At 41.8% G+C, this 20,321-nt stretch overlaps 1 protein-coding gene across 2 annotated transcripts; it reads left to right on the top strand.

Annotated features, from left to right (window-relative positions):
• The first annotated feature begins 5,880 nt into the window (after positions 1-5,880).
• LOC136543414 (rho GTPase-activating protein 7-like) lies at positions 5,881-19,664 on the top strand. Of its 2 annotated transcripts, XM_066535872.1 has the most exons (22): positions 5,881-6,357; positions 7,584-7,620; positions 8,186-8,262; positions 10,259-10,329; positions 10,425-10,503; positions 10,606-10,750; positions 10,830-10,949; positions 11,048-11,125; positions 12,191-12,246; positions 12,349-12,418; positions 13,289-13,376; positions 13,797-14,040; positions 14,211-14,435; positions 14,974-15,288; positions 15,432-15,481; positions 15,872-15,932; positions 16,013-16,096; positions 17,581-17,694; positions 17,774-17,943; positions 18,295-18,361; positions 18,972-19,160; positions 19,238-19,664. In XM_066535872.1, exons 1-22 carry the CDS (start codon positions 6,271-6,273, stop codon positions 19,424-19,426), a joined length of 2,616 nt encoding a protein of 871 aa, XP_066391969.1. In that variant the 5' UTR covers positions 5,881-6,270; the 3' UTR covers positions 19,427-19,664. The 2 variants fall into 2 exon arrangements, 1 of the variants encoding a protein (XP_066391969.1); XR_010780794.1 differs by lacking the exons at positions 18,972-19,160; positions 19,238-19,664 and adding an exon at positions 18,006-18,150 and having other exon boundaries at positions 18,295-18,362.
• The last annotated feature ends 657 nt before the right edge of the window (positions 19,665-20,321 follow it).

Genomic DNA, 20,321 nt, shown 5'->3' with positions numbered 1-20,321 from the left:
TACAAATATCTTTTTTAAAAAGAATAAAATAAAATTCAATTTTTAGTTTGTTTTTGTAACAATGCAAAACATCAAGGCAAGAATATTGTCATCATACTAACTGGATTGAAATTATCAATATTTCATTGAAATCAGACCTTTGCTCACCATTCAACGTGTCTACAGTAATATTTAGATGCTTTTCCTCAGAACCAATTTTAACTCCTCTTTTAAGTTATCTATAATAGTTTCTTGAATAATCATCCACTAATTTCAAAAGTAAATTAACAAACCAACTTCAGCAAGATATATGAAATGATAAGGTGATATTAACTCAAAGAAACAATAAATTCTAAACCGACATCAGTCAAATATAATATGGATAAGAAAACATTAACATGACATAATAAACATCTAGAGTGGCAGAAAGATAAAATTTATTGGGGGCATACAGGTGCCCTCATTTGCATCAGTAGATGTACTCAAATTGGAGTTGAAATCGACTTGATCTGATGTCTATCCATTGGAGTTGTGGTTGTAGTTGGAATATGCTTGATCTGATGCTTATTCATTGGAATTGGAGTTGGAGTCGGCCTGATCTGGTGTTTATCCATCACTCTTGAAGTTGGTACTGGTTTGATAACTGGACCCATGGAGCATGGGGCTTTTTTCTTAAATAACTTAGTCATTTGCTACAGAACTGCAAATGTTTCTTATAGTCAGACATGACAGGAAAGTGATGGTACTGAGATATAAATAAATTGATATAGTTCAGTGAGTGACAGAAAGAAACTTCATTTGTCATGTGCCTTTCAACAGATTTTGAGCAACACCGAACTCGTGCCACCATATTATGATATTCTGGGAAGGAAGTTTGGCGTCATGAAATTTGGCAGATAAGTATAGCGATCCAACAGCTATGTAGTGTGGTTTGAACTGCACAACTAAAGTAGCCTGAAGCCTGCATGTATAAGTGTCGAACCAGCTCAGAGGGGGGTAAAAAGAGCCTGCCAATTTCAAGATGAATATTTAACCGAGTAGCTCAAGTAACTTATGTATGCCAGATTGTGTCAGTTCCTTCTAGACGATCCCCATATTCTTCAGAGCGAGCTTTAGAGGTTCATAAATGGTTGAAAGCAATAGTGTCTCCCCCAACAAAATCAACGCTTTAAGCTTTGCAAGAACTTCATACTTTTCATTGAGAACAATCTTTTTTTTTTGCGCAAACACTGAAAACAAAAGTTGCATAGTAAATCAATCAAACATTATAAAAACGACAGGCCAAGTGTCAAGGAGTAATAATAGTGCAAAAGGTGAAGAAAATTAGATACCTCCTGGTAGATTCTCTTAGCAGCATTACGGTAGTACATTGTTTCATATTTTACCGTTGGGGCGTAACCCTCTTAGCGACGCGCCATGTCGGAACCCGGGTATGGTGTTAAATGAGCAAGGGTCGGGTCGTCACTCCCGTGACGCGCCGTGTCGCGATCTGGACACGGTGTCAAGTGAGCAAGGATCGGGTTGTTGCATCCTTAGTGGCGCGCCACATCGGTGCCCGGGTGTGGTGCAAAATGAGTAAGGGTCTTCACACCTATCTCGGCGGGTGCGAAGGGTAAGGAAGCTAGTCGAGCCAACTAGGATCCGTTTAGGTAGCTGGAATGTAGGGTCCCTTACAGGTAAGTTAAGAGAGTTAGTGGATACAGCAGTTAGGAGGCGTGTAAATATCTTATGCGTCCAAGAGACCAAATGGAAGGGCAGAAGGCGAAGGAGGTGAACAATACCGGCTTCAAGCTTTGGTACACAGGGACAACTTCAAATAAAAATGGAATATGAGTTTTGATTGATAAGAGCCTCAAGGATGGTGTGGTGGAGATGAGAAGGCAAGGGGATAGGATCATCTTAGTTAAACTTGTCATTAGTGATATGGTCTTAAACGTAAATAGTGCGTATGCCCTCCAAGTAGGCCATGATGAGAGTGCTAAGCGGTTTTTCTGGGAAGACTTAGATCGCTTGGTTAGAGCTATCCCTAGTAGCGAGAAGCTCTTTATAGGAGGTGATCTTAATGGCCATGTAGGTACATCAATCGCAGGTTTCGAGGCGGTTCATGTGGGTTTCGGATATGGTAGTAGGAACCAGGAGGGAGAGAAAGTCTTAAACTTCGCCATAGCTTTTGATCTGATGATAGCTAACACTTTCTTCTGTAAGAGACAGTTCCATTTAGTGACCTTTAGTAGCGGTCAGTACTCTAGTCAAATCAACTTTATCCGTACAAGAAGGAGGGATAAACGAATATGTGTGGACTGTAAGGTGATACCTGGAGAATGTGTGGTCGCTCAACACAAGCTGGTGGTGGCTGACTTTCGCTTTCTAGCGCAAGCTCGTGGGAACAAACAAGCTAGGATTGCTATAACGAAGTGGTGGAAATTAGAAGAAGAGGCATCAAAGGTCTTTAAGAAAAGGTCATTGAAGAGGGCCATTGAAATGATGAAGGTGATGCAAATAACATGTGGAAGAAGATGACAACATGTGTTCGGAAGGTTGCTTCAGAGGTGCTTGGAGTGACCAAAGGGAGCGGATACGACTCGAAAGACACTTGGTGGTGGAATGAAGATGTGTGAAAGGCTATTAAGGAAAAGAAGGAGTGTTATAAGCGCTTGTATCGTGATAAGTGTGCAAACAACATAGAAAAGTACAAGGTGATAAAGAAGACTACAAAACGAGCGGTGAGTGAGGCAAAGGGGCAGGCTTATGAGGACCTTTACCGATGTTTAAGTACGAAAGAAGGAGAGAAGGACATTTATAGGATGGCTAGGGCTCGCGATAGGAAGACAAGGGACTTCAACCAAGTCAAGTGCAAAAAGGATGAGAGGGAGCAACTCTTGGTGAAGGAGGATGAGATCAGACATAGATGGCAAGAGTATTTTGATAAATTGTTTAATGGTGAGAACGAGAACACCACCGTTCAGCTAGACGACTTGTTTGATGACACTAACAGGCGCTTTGTATGGATAATTCAAGAATCGGAGGCTAGAGAAGCTTTGAAAAGGATAAAAGGGGGCAAATTGATGGGCCCTGATGGTATCCCAATCAAGGTGTGGAGATGTCTCGGGGATATAGCTATAGTATGGCTAACCAAGATCCGCCCGCGTCGGGCCGGATCCATCGAGATGGAGCCGACCGCCACTAGATCCGCCTGCGCCAGGGCCGGATCCGGCCTTCCTGTGCGCCGGGCGAGCTCGAGGGAGAAGGATGCGCCGCGGGTCGAGCTCCATGGGGGAGATGGAGAGGAAAGGACGCCCTACGCCAGCTGTGGGGGAGAGGGAAGAGCCGCCGCAGGTGTGGACGTCGGGTGGGTGCTGCCATGGGGAAGAGGGAGAGGTGAGGGAGGCGCTGAGGGTGAGAGAGCGCGGGGGAGGAAGGGCGCGGAGGAGTCGGAGGGAGAGCGCCGCTCTCGGCTGAGGAGGAAGAGGGAGAGGAAGAGAGAGTGACTGAAGGAAGAAACCCTAACTTCCTTTATTTATATGAAGACAGCTATCGGGCCGCGCTGGGCCTGTTGGGCCTCGGCCTTTTTCGGAGGCAAGCTTTATAGCTTGTCCGCCTCCGAAAATAGATTTATGGAAGCGGGCGCCTTAAGACAACCGCCTCTGAAAATAGGCCATTTTCGGAGGCGGTTGTCTTAAGGCGCCCGCCTCCGTAAATCGATTTTAGGAGGCGCGGTTGGATTTTGACTGCCTCCGTAAATCGATTTTACAAGGCGAGCAAACGTAACCGTCTCGGTAAATAAAAATGACCGTCTCTGTTAATAGCCCAGCATTTTAGGAGGCGGTTGGATTTTGTGCCCGCCTAAAATCATTTGTGTAGTAGTGCGTGTTTCTGGCCGTTAGGGTAGGAATGTTCCGATGTGAGATACCGTACCCGATTCCGTACAAATACAACATGGTCTTCTATATACCGGCAAATACGTACACTTGAGCGTATACACAGCAGGGGCGTATGGTGCCCGAACAAAAGTACGTTAAACGTGTCGACCTGCGACAGCTCGGCGACTCATCATGGTGGGCGTGCGGAGCCAGGAGCCCAGGGCAGTGTTCGGCTGGGAAAAAAACCGGCTTATTCGACTTCTTTTTTCAGCCGGAACAGTATTTTTCTTCCACGACATTCCAGCATAAATAGTGTTTTTCTACATAAACAGTGAAAATTTATCCCAGCCGAAAACTGCCCTGGACTCCAGTGAAAGTGGACGACGCCCGCCAAACGCCGGCGGCGTCGCGAGGCAAGAGATGCTCGCTCACTGCCCACTGCCCGCTGCTCAGCGGTTGTGGTGTGGTCCGGCCTCCGGGCTCCGGCGCGCCCGAGCCCGGACGAGGACCACGAGACGATCCACCCGCGGGATACTGTAGCAGGTTAGGAACCAAACAAAGCGAAAGGAGATGCAGGGGCCACACTTCTCAAACGGCCCAGCCAGCCAGGCAGAGGCGGGCGGCGGGCGGCACTAACACATTAGCTAATTAGCTAATACGCCCTTTGCTGTTTAAATAATGGTGAGGCACTGACACAGGTAAAAAAGCCTCAGACGGCTCGATTTCTCTTTTTATTTGTTATATGTCCCTACTTGACACGGCATATAATGACGCCACTTGTTACTGGCAAAGACTCACTCACACTCTCACAGTGAAGTCTCTACAGAAAATGAGATACAACTGAATAAGGAGAAATAGACTATTTTCAATCTCTTGATTGATATTTTGGGACGAATTTTATATTGACACGTGAACTCCAATATAACAATCAAATCACCGTATCTGTAGAGATCAACGCATCACGATGAAGCTAGCTATATGATATTCAGACAGCTCGAATATCACGAGGAATACACTACTTCAAACTCTTGAATCTCGATCGATTGATATTTTAGGATTAAATTTTAGACACGTGATTTCCTGTATAACAATCAAATCACCATATTTGTAGGGATAAATGCATCACTAGTTCACGATGAAGCTAGCTTATATGCATAACTTTAATAACGAGCGTAGTGCAGCGAACCACACTTAAAACACAGAACCCCCATTATATGCCATCACCATGACATTATAAAAGGACTTTCTTTGCCCTCGTTTTTTGGATGACCAAGCCAAATGCTGTGTTAAGGGTTCGTTTAGAATAGCTCCATAGCTCTGAGATTTATATTAGATCTGCAGATTATAAACTAAATTAAGGTGATTTAAATATTTATGTTTAATCTAAACTATAAATGAAATGTGTCATGTAAATGCACTTGATATAACTACAACTCTAGACCTAGGATCTCCTAGAGCTACAGACTCCTAGCTCTAGGAAATCGACATATTTGCTAGAGCGAGTCTGTCAAACAGGGCATAAGGTTATGTCTGCTCTTCCCAGTTACTCTTCTCTATTTACTTATATTTTCATTTTTTTACTAAATAAATTCATTGGAGAAAATACACTTAATTACTAAGCCAACACCGCTCTCTTTGATTTCAAAAATCTAGGCACAAAATACTACATCTATTAAAAAAGAATGTAATCATAGTTTTAAACTAAGTCAAAATTTGACAAATTATTAAAATAGTACTAAATTAATATATTCAAATATGTTTATTATAAAAATATATTTTATGATTAATCTAATGATGTTTATTACATGTTATATGAATATGAATATTTTTTTATATATTTAGTTAAATTTAAGCTTGATTGATTTATTAATACGAATTATACATTTTTATATTTATTAGACATAATAGGTAAGATTAGTTAGGAGTTAGGACCCAAATTCCAACCATGGGGCAGGGGCCTAACCGAAAAAGATTAACACAAATCACCTACCACCCGAACGCTGGCTTTAGCTTAGCGGAGAGAGAAAGCGTAGAGAGCAAGGCCCCAACCCCACTCCCCCACCGCCCGAGAGGCTCCAAAGCGGCCAGCCCGTGCTGCTGGACCTGGACGAGGAAGAGAGAGAGGAAAGACGGACAGCGCCATTGCTGCCATCGCATTGACAGCGCTACCATCTGCGTCGCTTTCCTTTTCCTCCCCTTCCCGTCGCCGTACCACCACCCCTTCCTCCCCTCTCCGCCTCTGCCTCCTCCTGCAGAAGCCGCCGCACAAAACCCAAACCCTAACGGCCGCCCCTCCGAGGCGCGCCAGATCGGCGGCGGCGCCCACTGCGGCTGCTCCGGATCCAATGCAGCGGCTGCCGTAGCGCGGGGGCGGCCGATCTGAGGTGTCGGCGTCGTCGTCGTCGGCGGCGCAGGCGCAGGCGGGACAGGGATGTCGTCTGCGCCGGTGGCGGGGGCGGCGTTCGAGCGGTACCAGCAGCGCGGAGATGGCGGCGCCGCGGCGGCCAACGGCAACACGGTGCGTATGTTCGCGCGGTTCCTTGCGTGGGTACCCGGGGGTTGCGGGGGGTTTGGTGCGGTTTTCGTATCCGGTGCCGATGGGCATACCCCTCCTCCATTTCGCGCATCGCTGGGTGCTCGCTGCCCGGTACCTTGCTTGCTTGCTTGTTGAGTTCGCATGGCTTGAGCTGCAAGGATGCGCTTCTCCACTGTGGGTGTTGGCCTGTACAAGTCGCTGCTTCTGTTACTATTAACAGGGCGGATTGGACCTTGGTTGGATTGCGGTGCTGAGGTGACGGCCTGTAGAGTTTCCGCTCGACTGGGTCCTCAGGAGTCAGGAGCTACACTTGAACGGATTGATGATGATATTGGTGGATTGCTGGCAGTGCAGTTCAGATTTGGACCGGGTGTAGGTGAAATTTGCCATCACGATGCGGCGGAGATACAACTTAGAAGTGCATTTCTAGAGGCTGTTGTGTTGGTTGCACAATGCTGTGAAGAGCATTGTGGGAGTGATCTGCCTTGAAAACTTAGGGGTTTTGGCGGGCTGCTGAGATAAGTGATATTGATTTTTCCGCAAAAGAAAGTGATATTAATTAACATGGGACAGGCTGAAAAAGGAAGATCAGGCTAGGGTATTCGTGGTATGCAACATGGGGTGGAAACAGTAAAAACATGCTAGAGTATATAGGAAACCAAGCAGCGAGTGATATTGTGGTTGTGAGAAGCAACAATACAACGAGGGAGAAGAATCTATGAGGCTGATATGGGAATACACTTACTGTAGCACAGCCTGCCATGAACCATCCAAAATGTGTACATTCTTTATGGATCAACGGGCTTATAGCCACAAAACATGCAGGCGTCATGGAAATTGAAAAAAAGACGTTTGTCGTTAATGGACCAGCCCAGATACTTATATGATTAACATCTTGTTATTTATTTTAGAAAAAAACACAGATGCATTGACCAATTGAAGCGAACCACTTCGGTGACTCCTAGTACCTGTTCATGCTTGCCGCATTTAGGATACAGCTGGGCATTTCCCGTTTTCACTAGAGCTGAAATCAAAATTACTTAACTGAGCAGGACATTTTTTTATTGCTCCATACTACTTATACTGAATCAGCCTTTGGTGGTGCATGATTGAAAACTAGGATTTTGGGGGTGGGCTAGTGCATTATATAACTCTTTCATTATTTGCTGTTTGTATTACATGTCTGATGCCATAACCGTTCTAACCAGGTTTTCAAGAATGGGCCTCTTTTCATATCATCCAAAGGTAACCACTTATCCCCCTATCTATCTTTTTCAACATAGTGTTTCCCACATGGTGCTCATGTCATGTTAGTTCTTGGTGAAAAATCAAATATATGTTCACCACGAACTTGAAGAAAATTCTAGAATTGTATGTAAAAACTGAAAAGATTGTTTCTTAAAGATGAGCCTGAAGGAGCTGCTTTATGCATGAAAAAAATAAATCATTGCTTGTATCAATTTTTTTTCTCAGTTCTCCTGAGTTAATTGTGTAAGAAAAGTAACCGCTGTTATATACAGTCATGTATTAGACACTAGTTTTTCAAATTGTTTTTTTTTGCTCGACAGCAAATCAACCAACTAAATAACTTCTCAATCTATTTGCTCAAACAATTTGAGTTATTGGAATTATTATTTAATATAATAAAATCAAGTGATCAAACAATCTTTTTGCTATATAAATTCGTTTGATTCGACACTGATCTCATTAGTTCAGTTCAACATGGTTAATTGTACTCTTTTAAGTTCTGTTCTGTTAGTACCTCTTATTGTTTATTGAGAAAGAGAACTCATGCATCTTGCTTTTTCAGGGATTGGATGGAAATCATGGAAGAAACGTTGGTTCATCCTCACACGAACATCATTGGTTTTCTTCAAGAGTGATCCTGTTAGTACCTCTTTACCTGAAGTCTCTGTGTTGTCAGAATTCTATGCTTAGCTAGATCGGAACTTCAATATAAATCATTCCAAGGAGAAATTACCATCAACTGTAACATCTGATGGTTGATTTACATCTTGTGGTAGTACAACGTAGATTTCCTTAACTGATACAATGATGCTCCCTCCATCCAGAATTGATAAGTACCTAAGGGTTGGACACCGAGACTAAGGGGAGGAAATCCCTCTCCGTGTTGCATCATTGCATTTAAATTAATCGTCATTGTATCGGAGCCACGTGCAGCCAATCATGCTTGTGTGATCCATGTGACAACGCCGATGCAACTAGTGCAGCTTGTGTTAGCCCATCACACATACAACGAAAAACAGCAAGAGCTAGCCAACCAACAGCGTGTGCGCTGTGAAGCGACGCTAGTGTCTGACTCGGCCCCATACGTTATGCGCTCATCATTCTTGGACTGAGGGAGTACTACTTATGGATCTGGTAACTTAGAACTTAGATACTTATCTCCAAATTGCACCCTGGAAATTCAGTTTCTGTCTACATTCATACAGAAATAAACAACATGCATGAGTATTTGCTGGTTCACTTCGTCAATAGCAGACCGCTGGTTGATTTCACTGTTGAAGTGTTGATATGTTTATAAGTCAATCTCTTCTCTGCTATATGTCTTACATGCAGCAGTAATGTTACCATGTGCCACATCTTTTTCTGTACTGTGCTTCTTCCTTGCTTTGGATGTATAAGAACTAACTTATGTTATCGGATACCATATAGTTGTATAAAGATTTGCATCAAAGACCACTTATTTTGGAATGATAAACCCCATGCTATGAGCAGCAGGTCCGCAATCAGGATTTGTTTATTGCCCATTCAACAACAACAACAGCAAAGCCTTTAAGTCCCAAACAAGTTGGGGTAGGCTAGAGTTGAAACCCAGCAGAAGCAATCAAGGTTCAGGCACGTGAATAGCTGTTTTCCAAGCACTCCTATCTAAGGCTAAGTCTTTGGGTATATTCCATCCTTTCAAGTCTCCTTTTATTGCCTCTACCCAAGTCAACTTCGGTCTTTCTTTGCCTCTCTTCACGTTACTATCCTGGCTTAGGATTCCACTACGCACCGGTGCCTCTGGAGGTCTCCGTTGGACATGTCCAAACCATCTCAACCGGTGTTGGACAAGCTTTTCTTCAATTGGTGCTACCCCTAATCTATCACGTATACCATCGTTCTGAACTTGATCCCTTCTTGTATGACCGCAAATCCAACACAACATACGCATTTCCGCGACACTTATCTGTTGAACATGTCGTCTTTTCGTAGGCCAACATTCTGCACCTTACAACATAGCAGGTCTAATCGCCGTCCTATAAAACTTGCCTTTTAGCTTCTGTGGTACCCTTTTGTCACATAGGACACCAGATGCTTGGCGCCACTTCATCCACCCTGCTTTGATTCTATGGCTAACATCTTCATCAATATCCCCGTCTCTCTGTAGCCCATTAAGTTGGCTAAATTAGATAAGGAAGTTAGAGATTTGATCCTTTAAATAAACTTCCGCCCTAACAATCAGTTCTAAATTCTTTTAAAAGAGGAGGATTATCAAAAAAGAACAAGCAGAAATCAGAATGACATTTCCTCCTTGCCTCAGCCATACAACACTGCCCTCATTAGTTCTAAATTCTTCGTCTGTTGTCCACTATAACTATACCCTCATTCTAGCCTATAGAGCAAGATTCTTAGCTGTGCCTAGCAGCTTGTTCTTCTTCCTTGATATTCTTAGTAGAATTTAATTGAACTACTACATGGGCGTACCCAGTGCAGAGAGCTCCCGCTCTGTGCGGGGTCTGGGGAAGGGTGTCAGTGAATTGAACTACTACATGGCCATTTCCTTTTTTTTTTCTCTTGTTATTTTACCCATCCAATTTATATCTCGTGTAAGCACGCCTTTTCTCACTTGACTAATAACCTTTTGTTGGAGTTGCAGAGTACCTTGCCCCAAAGAGGTGGTGAAGTGAATGTTACTCTAGGAGGGATTGATTTGAACAATTCTGGGAGGTATTTATCTCAGACTTGTAATTCCTTTTTCATGTTCCTTTTTGTTGTGTTTGTTGTGCATCAGTAACTGTATTATGAGCACTTCTCACTTGCAGTGTGGTAGTCAGAGAAGACAAGAAGTTGTTGACCGTCCTTTTCCCAGATGGCCGTGATGGTCGTGCATTCACTCTTAAGGTATTCGGCATTTCTTTTTGACTCAATAATTAGGTCCCTCTGATAAAAGTTTTTTGTGTTCTCTATCTCTTAAAAAATTCACCTCTGTAAATCATAATACAGGCAGAAACTTCTGAAGATTTGTTTGAGTGGAAAACAGCATTGGAAGCAGCTCTTGCACAAGCTCCAAATGCAGCTCTTGTGATGGGACATAATGGGATATTTCGTAATGACACAGCTGACACATATGAAGGAGCTATTCCAAATTGTTAGCCTGCTGCACTGTTTCTTTTCATTCTTCTCATCTTCAGAACTTTATTAATTATGCCTTTCCCCATTGTCCACAGGGAGAGAGAAGAGGCCGATCAAGTCATTGGTGACAGGCAGGCCAATTCTGCTTGCACTTGAGGATATTGATGGCAGCCCTTCTTTTTTAGAAAAAGCCCTGCGCTTTCTTGAGAAACATGGTGGGGGCAAAAACTATCTTGAACCTGAAGTTTTTACATGTTGCTAAGTTAATTTCCTTGGCATGAGTTTTGGTTGTTTTGCAAATCTTCTCTTGCAGGAATAAAAGTGGAAGGAATTTTGAGGCAGGCTGCAGATGTGGAAGAAGTTGACAGGAGGTTGCAAGAATATGAACAAGGTTGGCACCATTTATTTTGAATAGTATTATTAAACATTAGACATAATCTGCTGCTGATCTCTCTCTCTTTGTTTGCTGCACAGCAGATTTGGCAATAGTTGCTGTAGCAGTAAGGCATTAAGGCAATAGGCCACCACTAGTTCATTAGTTGGTAGCTAATACATCAGCCATGTTTTGGTAGTGGGCTGAGGTAGGAATTGTACTGCTAGTACTAGTAGTAGTTGGGGCTGTACTCAGCCATGCTCATGTGTACCTTATAGTTGGTACATGAGTTGTATATACTCTACCACTATGCAATGAAAAAGTCAGTTCAGTTGCCGCAACCAGAGGCAGAGCCTTGGCCGACGCTGGAGCTTCTGCAGTGTGTGTGTGCTGTGCTCACCCCTTCTTCTACCTCTAGCCATAGTGAGTGAGTGTGTGTGCTGGTAAGCTTACTGCTTACCTGTGCAGGGCAGCGAGGGACCAACATTCGCCTAGGCGACAAGGCACAAAATTCAGTGGCAGGGAGGGAGGGAGGGAGAAGATAGGAAGGGAACTTGCCAACAAGGCTAATAAGAAACTGTCCCTGCTGGCTCCGGCTGTTGGACCAGGGATGCACCATCTCCAGTCAGCTATGGTGGCAGTTGATTTAGAGGGGAGTAGCGGCTGAAGTCGACTTGGAAGGGTGATGCGTCGGTATTCCATCTGAGGGGCGGTGCAGGCAGTGAGGGGGCATGGAGAGTGACAAGGAGGAGCGACAGCGCTGCATGAGGGAGGGATACTGGGATCTAGTGTTTGGCGCTGCTTTGAAAGGGAATGCAGAAACATAGGTGGAGGTACAGGGAGGCATCGAGTGAAGTATGATTATGGCCTTATGGGAGTGGATGGGCTGGGTCAGTATAGCCCCCCTCCCCTTCCTTTCCTCCTTTATGTTCATATCACCTTGCCTGCCACTGCTATGCATTAAGGGAGGGAGGGAGGGTTGTTGGGTTGTTAGGTCTTTGGTTTTGGCAGCTTCTTGTGTTGGTATGACAAATTGACAACATTATGTTGATTAGCCTACATATCATTTCAATTCCATACCAGGAAGGACCGAGTTTTCAGCAGATGAGGATGCTCACATTGTCGGTGACTGTGTAAAGGTACCCATGCAATTGCAGTTTCATATTTTTTTGATGCTCCACAGATCATGAATAATTGATAATTGCTTCTCACTAACTGTATTGGTTGGGATGCCTCTTCAGCATGTTCTCCGAGAGCTACCATCATCCCCCGTGCCTGCTTCTTGCTGTACAGCATTATTGGAAGCGTTTCGTAAGTATTATATTTAGTTTAAGCCAGTTATGCTTGACTATTTATATGTTCTGTGATGTGATGTAAATATTATATGCCTTAAATCTCTTTATGGATGGTATGGTGGGGCTGATGATTGTCTAGGAATTGTCTTGTTTATAGTACTGTAAACAGGTAAACAGTCATACAAGTGATGGTTTGGGTTGTTTGCAGTCAGCCTATGAAAACTTTGATAATCAATTACTTTGTGCTTGTTGAGGTTGAACATTTGGTAGCGTGCATGTAGGTTTGTCTAAAAAAATCTTAATATATATTTTGATATGGTTTGTAAACATAGTATAGTAGAAATAAGCAGTCAAAGTCCATGTCCAAAACGGTGCTATTGTGACTGTAGGGAGTAGTTCATACAAAGTACCACATCTGTATTCATAAAAATTAATGGGAAAGGGAGCCCTCTGTGTTTTTTTCGGTATAAGCATAAGGCAGCTCTCTTCAGAGTCCAACTTGGTTGTGGCTGATGGAAGCATCAAATTTGTTTGGTACACGCCATATACCATTTGGAATCCAACACAAGTGTGGGTGTCCAGTTTCACACAATTATGTAGGACTCAGGTATCCGAGTAACAATGGTTACTTTGGTCACTGGCCAAATATAACTAGCGGAACTTGCACCTATGGATTTCTCTTTGTTGGCGGATCATGTTGGGTTCATCTGAAGCTTGCGAAACTTTTTTTTAGACTAAAACTTTAGTAGTGGACTAGGGGTGTTGCATCTTAATAACTCAGATGATTATTATGGATGTATCCAAGAGCCCAGGACTATTCATGCATTCTTTTTCTTTTGATTTTTACTATGTGGCTTACTGTTCCTACCCTGTTTCACTTGCCTAGGCCTGGAAACTAAGGATGCTAGGGTAAATGCTATGCGTTCAGCTATATCTGAGACATTTCCTGAGCCCAATCGGAGGTTGTTGCAGAGGTTAGTTTTCCATTTTTTTATCATAGCAATATCCTTAAGCACTGGATAACATCTAGTTTATTTTTTTGGGTAAGTTATCTTATCGTTAGACTTTCTCTTGGTCAGACAGGTTAATAGCTTATGCTAAATGCACTGCATGATAATTTGTGTGTGATATACAGTTTGCTAATGAGGCTAAGCATGTCATTATTGTCTATTTGTCTTGCAGATGCTACTTGCACTTAAAATAATCACTAATACTCCTTGGCTTCACAATATTTGTCTACTTTATTCAGAATTACAATTTTCACAACATTAAGTGAATGTATTTATTGCATTCATCCCTGCTATTAATGATGTGAAGCATAAGTATTGGAACATTTGTTACTACAAAAAATCGTTCCTCAAATAGTTGTAATGTTTTTTCTTTTTTTTGTGTAGAATTTTAAAAATGATGCACACCATTGCATCTCACACTTCTGAAAATCGAATGACTGCATCGGCAGTTGCTGCCTGTATGGCACCTCTTCTGTTGCGTCCACTTCTGGCTGGTGAATGTGAGATGGATGAGGTATTTGATATGGATGGTGACGATTCTGCTCAGCTTCTTGCTGCAGCAAACGCCGCAAACAGTGCTCAAGGAATTGTCGCAACTCTCTTGGAGGAATATGATGGCATTTTTCATGTAAGATTCTTTCAGCCTTGGATTTAATCTTTGCAGTATCCGCATTGAATTTGGCTCTAGAAAAATGTTTTTGAGCATATATCATGTTAGCAGTGCTTAAAAATTTGCACATGAGCAACAGAAAGAAAGCATCACTCCCAATTGATCATCTATGATTACCATTTTTACAGGATCAACACCTCAGATGTTCCTTGTCACCTGAATCTCAAATTGAAGATAGTGGTACTGAAGCATCAACTGATGATGGGAATTTGGATGCCAAGGGCAATGGATTTCATGATGCAGAAAATGATGTAGATCAAGAAATGGATGATGACAATGGCGTGGAGCGTATACTTAGTGGAAAATTGAGTGAGAGCAGTGGATATGCTGGCAGCGACCTCTATGACTACAAGGTTTGGTTTTGTGTGCTACTATGCTTCATTCTTTTGATTTTTCTGATAATTGGTGTTTGGTGGTTTTACTATTACTACTGTGAGTCTTTAATGTGGGTTTGGTACTGGTGTGCAAGAGATGATATGAAATGGTGGCATACAAAGCGTGATGCGCCTGTTGATATACTTAACATTGTCATTGATCAATACAAATATGAATGGCTTGAGTGGAAGTGTTGCCAATTTTCATTATTACCTAGCAGCATCTAGTGTGTATGCAATTAAATGATAGTGCAGGCCAGAAGCCCCATTTTGTCTGTGTTAAATTTTGGATATGCATCTAAGGAAGAACTATGTTTAAGGGTTTGTTGGTGGATTTACAATTTTTATGATAGCATGTTTGCTTGTTACATTCCTTTCTGTCACCAACATTCCTTGTGTTGACTGTTTTCTAGGTTTTGTTATAGCGAGTTCTAATATTTAATGCTGTATTTGTTGATGTGCTAGTTTCCATGCTGTACTTTGTCTGTTGCTTACTGCCCTTTTCCTGATTGAACAGGCAGTCAATGCTGAGGAGTCATACGCTGAACGCCCTGTGGAGGTGTTGGAAGGAAATTTGGATTTGAGCAAAGTACAAAATAGCCGTTCAACTGAAAACGGTTCAGTGAATGTGGACACCTTACTCATTGAAAACAATCCTTCTAATCCAACAGTTGGTCATGAGACTCTGTCTATGGGGGAGATCCTTTCTTCTTTTGATCCTGGAATTTCTGTACCGAGCCAAAGTTCTGAATATTCTGTAGAGAGACAGTCAAACAAAATTAATGGATCTCACCCACATGTGAAGCGGAGTAACTTTTGGGGGAGGAATAATGTAAGCAAGAAAACTAGTTTGCATTTTTTTTTCTGTTTTCCTTTGATTGCACCCTAATTGAATTCCATTTTCTCTTGTTTTTTTTTTGTTAAGTATAGCCTTAGCCTTGTTCAAATCCTGATTCATATGCATGGTTCATGCAGGCAAGGAAGAGCCAAAACTCAGAATCAGTCGATTCATCTGGAGAAGAAGAGTAAGCTCTTTGCCATTAAATCATTAACCATATGTGACTAATTTTTCATGGAGTGGAATTTGTTGATTTTTGTAACTATGAGAAGTAATTTGCATTGAGGGAATTTAATACCACCTTTTATGACAGTAGTCTTGTAGCATGTTTTTGTCCATTCTTACTACCTCCGTTCCAAATTATAAGTACTTAGTTATATATATGGAATATTGTTTGTATTTGAAGCTCACTATTTAACAATGACAATAATTGTTTCTTAGCTTTCTCGTTATGTTGCCACATCTGCCTCTGTGTTTTACAAACAAAGCACACTTTTCTTTTGGTACTTTCCTTTTCTTGAATGCTTGTAACCAGAGTTCAATTTATTTACTTTTATTACGCAAATAAACATTTCAGGCTTGCTATTCAAAGGCTCGAGATTGCGAAGAATGATCTGCAAAACAGAATTGCCAAAGAGGTAGGGGAAGAATGCACATATGTGCTCATTAACCTTGATCTAGTGGTTTCCTGTAGTCTAATAGTGTAAGTGCCTCTCAGGCTAGAGGGAATGCAATTCTACAGGCGAGTTTGGAAAGAAGAAAACAAGCGCTACATGAACGCAGATTGGCTTTGGAACAGGATGTATGCTCCATTTCCTTGTTTTGTCACTTGTCAGTTTGCTTATCCATGGTTTTGTTTTTGAGAAACTTTTAAGAAGGAAAGTACTCCCTCCATTCCAAAATGGAAGTGGTTCTGGCTTTTCTAGATACATAGCTGTTACTATGTATCTAGACATCATGTATATCTAGGTGCATAGCAAAAACTATGTATCTAGAAAAGCCATAATGACTTATAATTTGGAACGGAGGGAGTATATCTTTGGTAACTTGGCCCCTGGGATGTCCTGTTTACCTTGGATTTCTAGGTATAGTCCCCCATCTCTGGAGCATGTTATTCAAACTGTCAAAAGCTTTTACTATGAACTTGCTACTGGTTTGTTGGGAGATGTGATGATTGATGTCATTATATTCTCCTGCTGGCTTTAATTTGCTTTTTGAAATAGTTTTGTAACACCCTATACCTATGGTATAATTAGTCTGTGATACCAAGGTTGAAAGAGTTGAAAAAGCATTCACATCCACTAATGAAGGATTCCTTGAAAAGTTAAGGATTAGTAGTTCTTCAAAATTCGTTTCGAAAATAATGGATTGGGCCTTGTACACATGCAAGAAAAGGTAATAAAAAAGGAAGAAGATGCGTTCTTTCTTTTCACTTAGGTGCTTTGCGAGATGAAAATCTCATGCACACAGTTTTGCATGAGAAAGGATCGAGGAAACTGGAAACCTCTTTGACTAAGACACTCCCTCTGTTGTTGTTTCTTTTCTGTTAAAGAAGAAAAATGGTAGGAGCTCTGCCTCTCTATTTAGGTGGAAAAAGAAATTTAAGTTATATGGCCTATTTCCAGGCCCGAAAGATCTCGCGACGAGGTTACAACATAAAAGAAGGGGGTGCCCCCGGGAGGGGGGGGGGGGGGGGGGGGGGTGCACATGAGGAGAATAGCAAGAACACTACAGAACTCTCTTGCATCTCACTAGGAAACCTGCTTTTGGATTTTTATTGAAAATGAATCCCTCTAACACTTCAGTAGCGTTGAAAATGAATCCCTCTAACACTTCAGTAGCGTTCTATATGGAATTTTGCAGCCTAGACACAAGTGTGAAAATCTTGGTCGCTAGGCAAGAATGGATAGAGGTTTACCTTATTTCTTTTTGGTGGGGGGATGACAGTCTGAGGAAGCATAGCCTTGAAAATCTGTGTCCCTGCTAGGCTGGGGTGGTCCTGCCTATAGATGGAAATTATAGATGGTCTTTTATCTGTCAGTAACTTATAACCTATAAGCTAGCTATATGGAAGGTTTGAATCGCACACAACTCAATAATCAAGGGGGCAAAAAATAGTACCCGTGCTAAATTCAAGGCTTAAACTGAACATAATCCAAAAGTTGGGGGTGTCAAATGTGTACTTTGCCCTTTATTTTGCTGCTGATATTATTGTTGAATAATCCAGATGTGTACATGGTTTTATAACTTTTATAATAGTACTTTCTACAACTGTTATAATTGTAGGTCTCCAGGTTGCAAGAACAGCTACAAGCTGAGAGGGATCTGCGAGCTGCATTGGAGGTTGGCTTGAGCATGTCTTCTGGACAGTTTTCAAGTGCTCGTTCGATGGACGTGAAGGTACCTTACTACCTTCTACCATACCTAAACTTTCTGGCTTTGTTTTATTGAGTCTCATTTTCTTCCCTGTGTACTTTAGACAAGGGCAGAGCTTGAGGAGATTGCTCTCGCTGAAGCTGATGTTGCAAGGTTAAAACAGAAGGTTGCAGAGCTTCACCTCCAACTCAATCAACAACGTCAACACCAGTATGGCTCTGTAGTGGATGCGAATGATCGTCATCACCGCCTTCCTGGTCACTTCTCACAGCAGTAAGATACAAATTCTTTCTTTTACCCCTTTGGAACAAAGGATTCATGGAGGAATTTTGTAGGATCCTTTGGGATGTTTCTAGATCTCAGGCGATGTTGGAATTTGGTTTCTTGCAACGGTCCGAATCCAAGGGGATTTGTCTGTAGTTCTAAGCCATTCAAGGGAATTCATTTCTTAAATATCAGCGAGTCATGCTAAACTTGGTTGTAAGTTGTATTATAGATTCTACTGTATGCGCTATGTCACTGGATTAGACTATTCTTGCATTCCTAATTAGCAGGTCAATGCTTCTAGACGTGTTGTATATCCCATGTTCCCCAGATTTTGACATGATACTTTTGATCTACCAGCAACTTTGTTCAACAAGGATTTGATATGAACCTTGCTTTCTGCAATCAAGAGAAGCAGAGAAATGAGGTATGTTACGAAATTCTTTTGAAATTTCAATTCCTAGAGCTTGACTTGTTAGCATGCATGATTCAGTTCTCTTTTGAAATGCTATGTTGATTACAAACTTTCAGTTTTGCAATATAATGGCACTCTTATTGTTCATGGCTGGTATAATTAGAAAATTAAAACCTGTCCAGCTGGTAAGCAAAAATTAAGTGATAGAAAATGTCAAAATGAATACCTGAGTATTATGCTTTGATTACTGACTAAAGCTGTTAGTGACCAAATTACGCAGAAGCAGCAGTTGGAGTTTCATGCTTATAATTTCAAAATTAACTTCCGCAGTTCCGCAGTGTTTTGGTAAAATGGACCGACCTTTATTCAGGAGGTTTAATATTTACTGCAAAATTTCCATGTGCTAAAGTTGAGTTTGTCTAGTAAAAAATGGAGAAATTTTTTGGAGCTTTATCTTGGTGTTCATAACACGTTAGTCTACATGTCCATCCATTAGCAACTACATTGGAAATTTTATATGCTAAAATGACTGGTTATGTGTGGCATTCCCGTTTAAATCTGATGAAAAGTTGGTGGATTCTATACTGCATCAAGCAATACTTACATTGAATCATGTCTGCAGGGGAGTTCCGTGGAGTCATCACAATGGAGAAACATCAAGCAGCATGTGCTACCTTATGGTTCTTCGAGGCCACTCACACGAAAGCTTTCATTTGATGCCTCCTCAAGCGAATCAAGAGGCACAGAAGCCTCAACAAGTATGTCAACAGAGAACACCTCTGTGTCCATCAATGTCCCAAAGTTGGCAGAGGTAAGCGAGACTCGCAGTGCTTTGTTGTTAAATATGTTGCTGTAGCTTCTAAGATGATTTATACTTTTGTATGCTAGGGCATTGAATTTGGGAGGCAACCAATGGTCACATCCTCCACTTTGGTAGAACTAACAACTAGACTAGATTTCTTCAAGGAGCGAAGGTCGCAACTGATGGAACAACTTCATAGTCTTGATTTAGGACGTGGATCTGCTCCTCAGGGTTTTCCATACAAGCCACCCTCTCCTTGGAACCATCCAAGGTAGGATGGCCATTCAATTTCGTGATTGTAAATTCTTCAGTAGTGGTTCTTTCTCCCCGCCTGCCAATTGTAGAAAACTGCCAATGCGAGTGTAAATGTATTTTGTTTTTTTTTTTCCAATATGGTTTAGCTTTCATGTTGCGCGAGAATAGCTCCTCAAATGGGATGTGATCAAGTCTTCTGTATGTAATGTTGTCATGGTGGTGCCCTTTAGACAAGTTTTCCAGTGTTGTGGCGGTGTATATGTATTTTGTGCGTTTTCTCATAGAAATTGGATAGGTTGACTACTTGTATGGCCGTTTATTCATACCTAGTGCAAAGGATGAGGAAAACAGGGATCAAATGAGAACCCAGCATGAGTTTATAAATAATTCTGGGAAGGCTTGAGGCTGTGTTTTATCCTTGCAATTAGTGCTCATCGCTTGTGGTTTGGTTCCGTGTCGCTGGCCTTCCAGGCCTTCAACTGATTTCTGTGCAGTTCCTATTTTTTTCTGAATAGGAAAAGAAGGTACGGGTGCTAGCGAGGTACCCAGTGAACGTGTCCGGTTATTAATAGAAATTTTAGAACAAAACTGTCCGAAATGTTCACTTCAATAGTTCAGTCTTCCACCCACACTGCCCCTCCGCCTGCGACGTCCCACGTTTGACTCGTGGACTGGAGTGGAATTGGAGCTGGTACTCTCTTCGTTTTAAATTATACTCCCGAGTCTTTTCGTTCCAAATTAATAAGTTATTTCAAAAATTTTAGAGAGTCAAAGCATTTCAAGTTTAACTAAATTTATAGAGTAAGATAATAATATTTATAATGTCAACTAAGTATCATTAGATTCTTTATTAATTATATTTTTTTTGTAGTATATCTATTTGATGTCATAAATCTTTATAATTCTCTCTATAAT

The sequence above is a fragment of the Miscanthus floridulus genome, chromosome 1 (assembly GCF_019320115.1).
Source record: "Miscanthus floridulus cultivar M001 chromosome 1, ASM1932011v1, whole genome shotgun sequence".
NCBI lineage: Eukaryota > Viridiplantae > Streptophyta > Magnoliopsida > Poales > Poaceae > Miscanthus > Miscanthus floridulus.
The sequence above is the reverse complement of the archived record's forward strand: the minus strand, read 5'-3'. Positions and strand labels throughout refer to the sequence as shown.

Coding starts and splice junctions, on each gene's coding strand:
- LOC136543414 (XM_066535872.1), top strand. CDS start 6,271: ATGTCGTCTGCGCCGGTGGCGGGGGCGGCGTTCGAGCGGTACCAGCAG. Junction 14,436..14,973: donor GCGACCTCTATGACTACAAG/GTTTGGTTTTGT, acceptor CTGATTGAACAG/GCAGTCAATGCTGAGGAGTC. Junction 15,289..15,431: donor ACTTTTGGGGGAGGAATAAT/GTAAGCAAGAAA, acceptor TGGTTCATGCAG/GCAAGGAAGAGCCAAAACTC.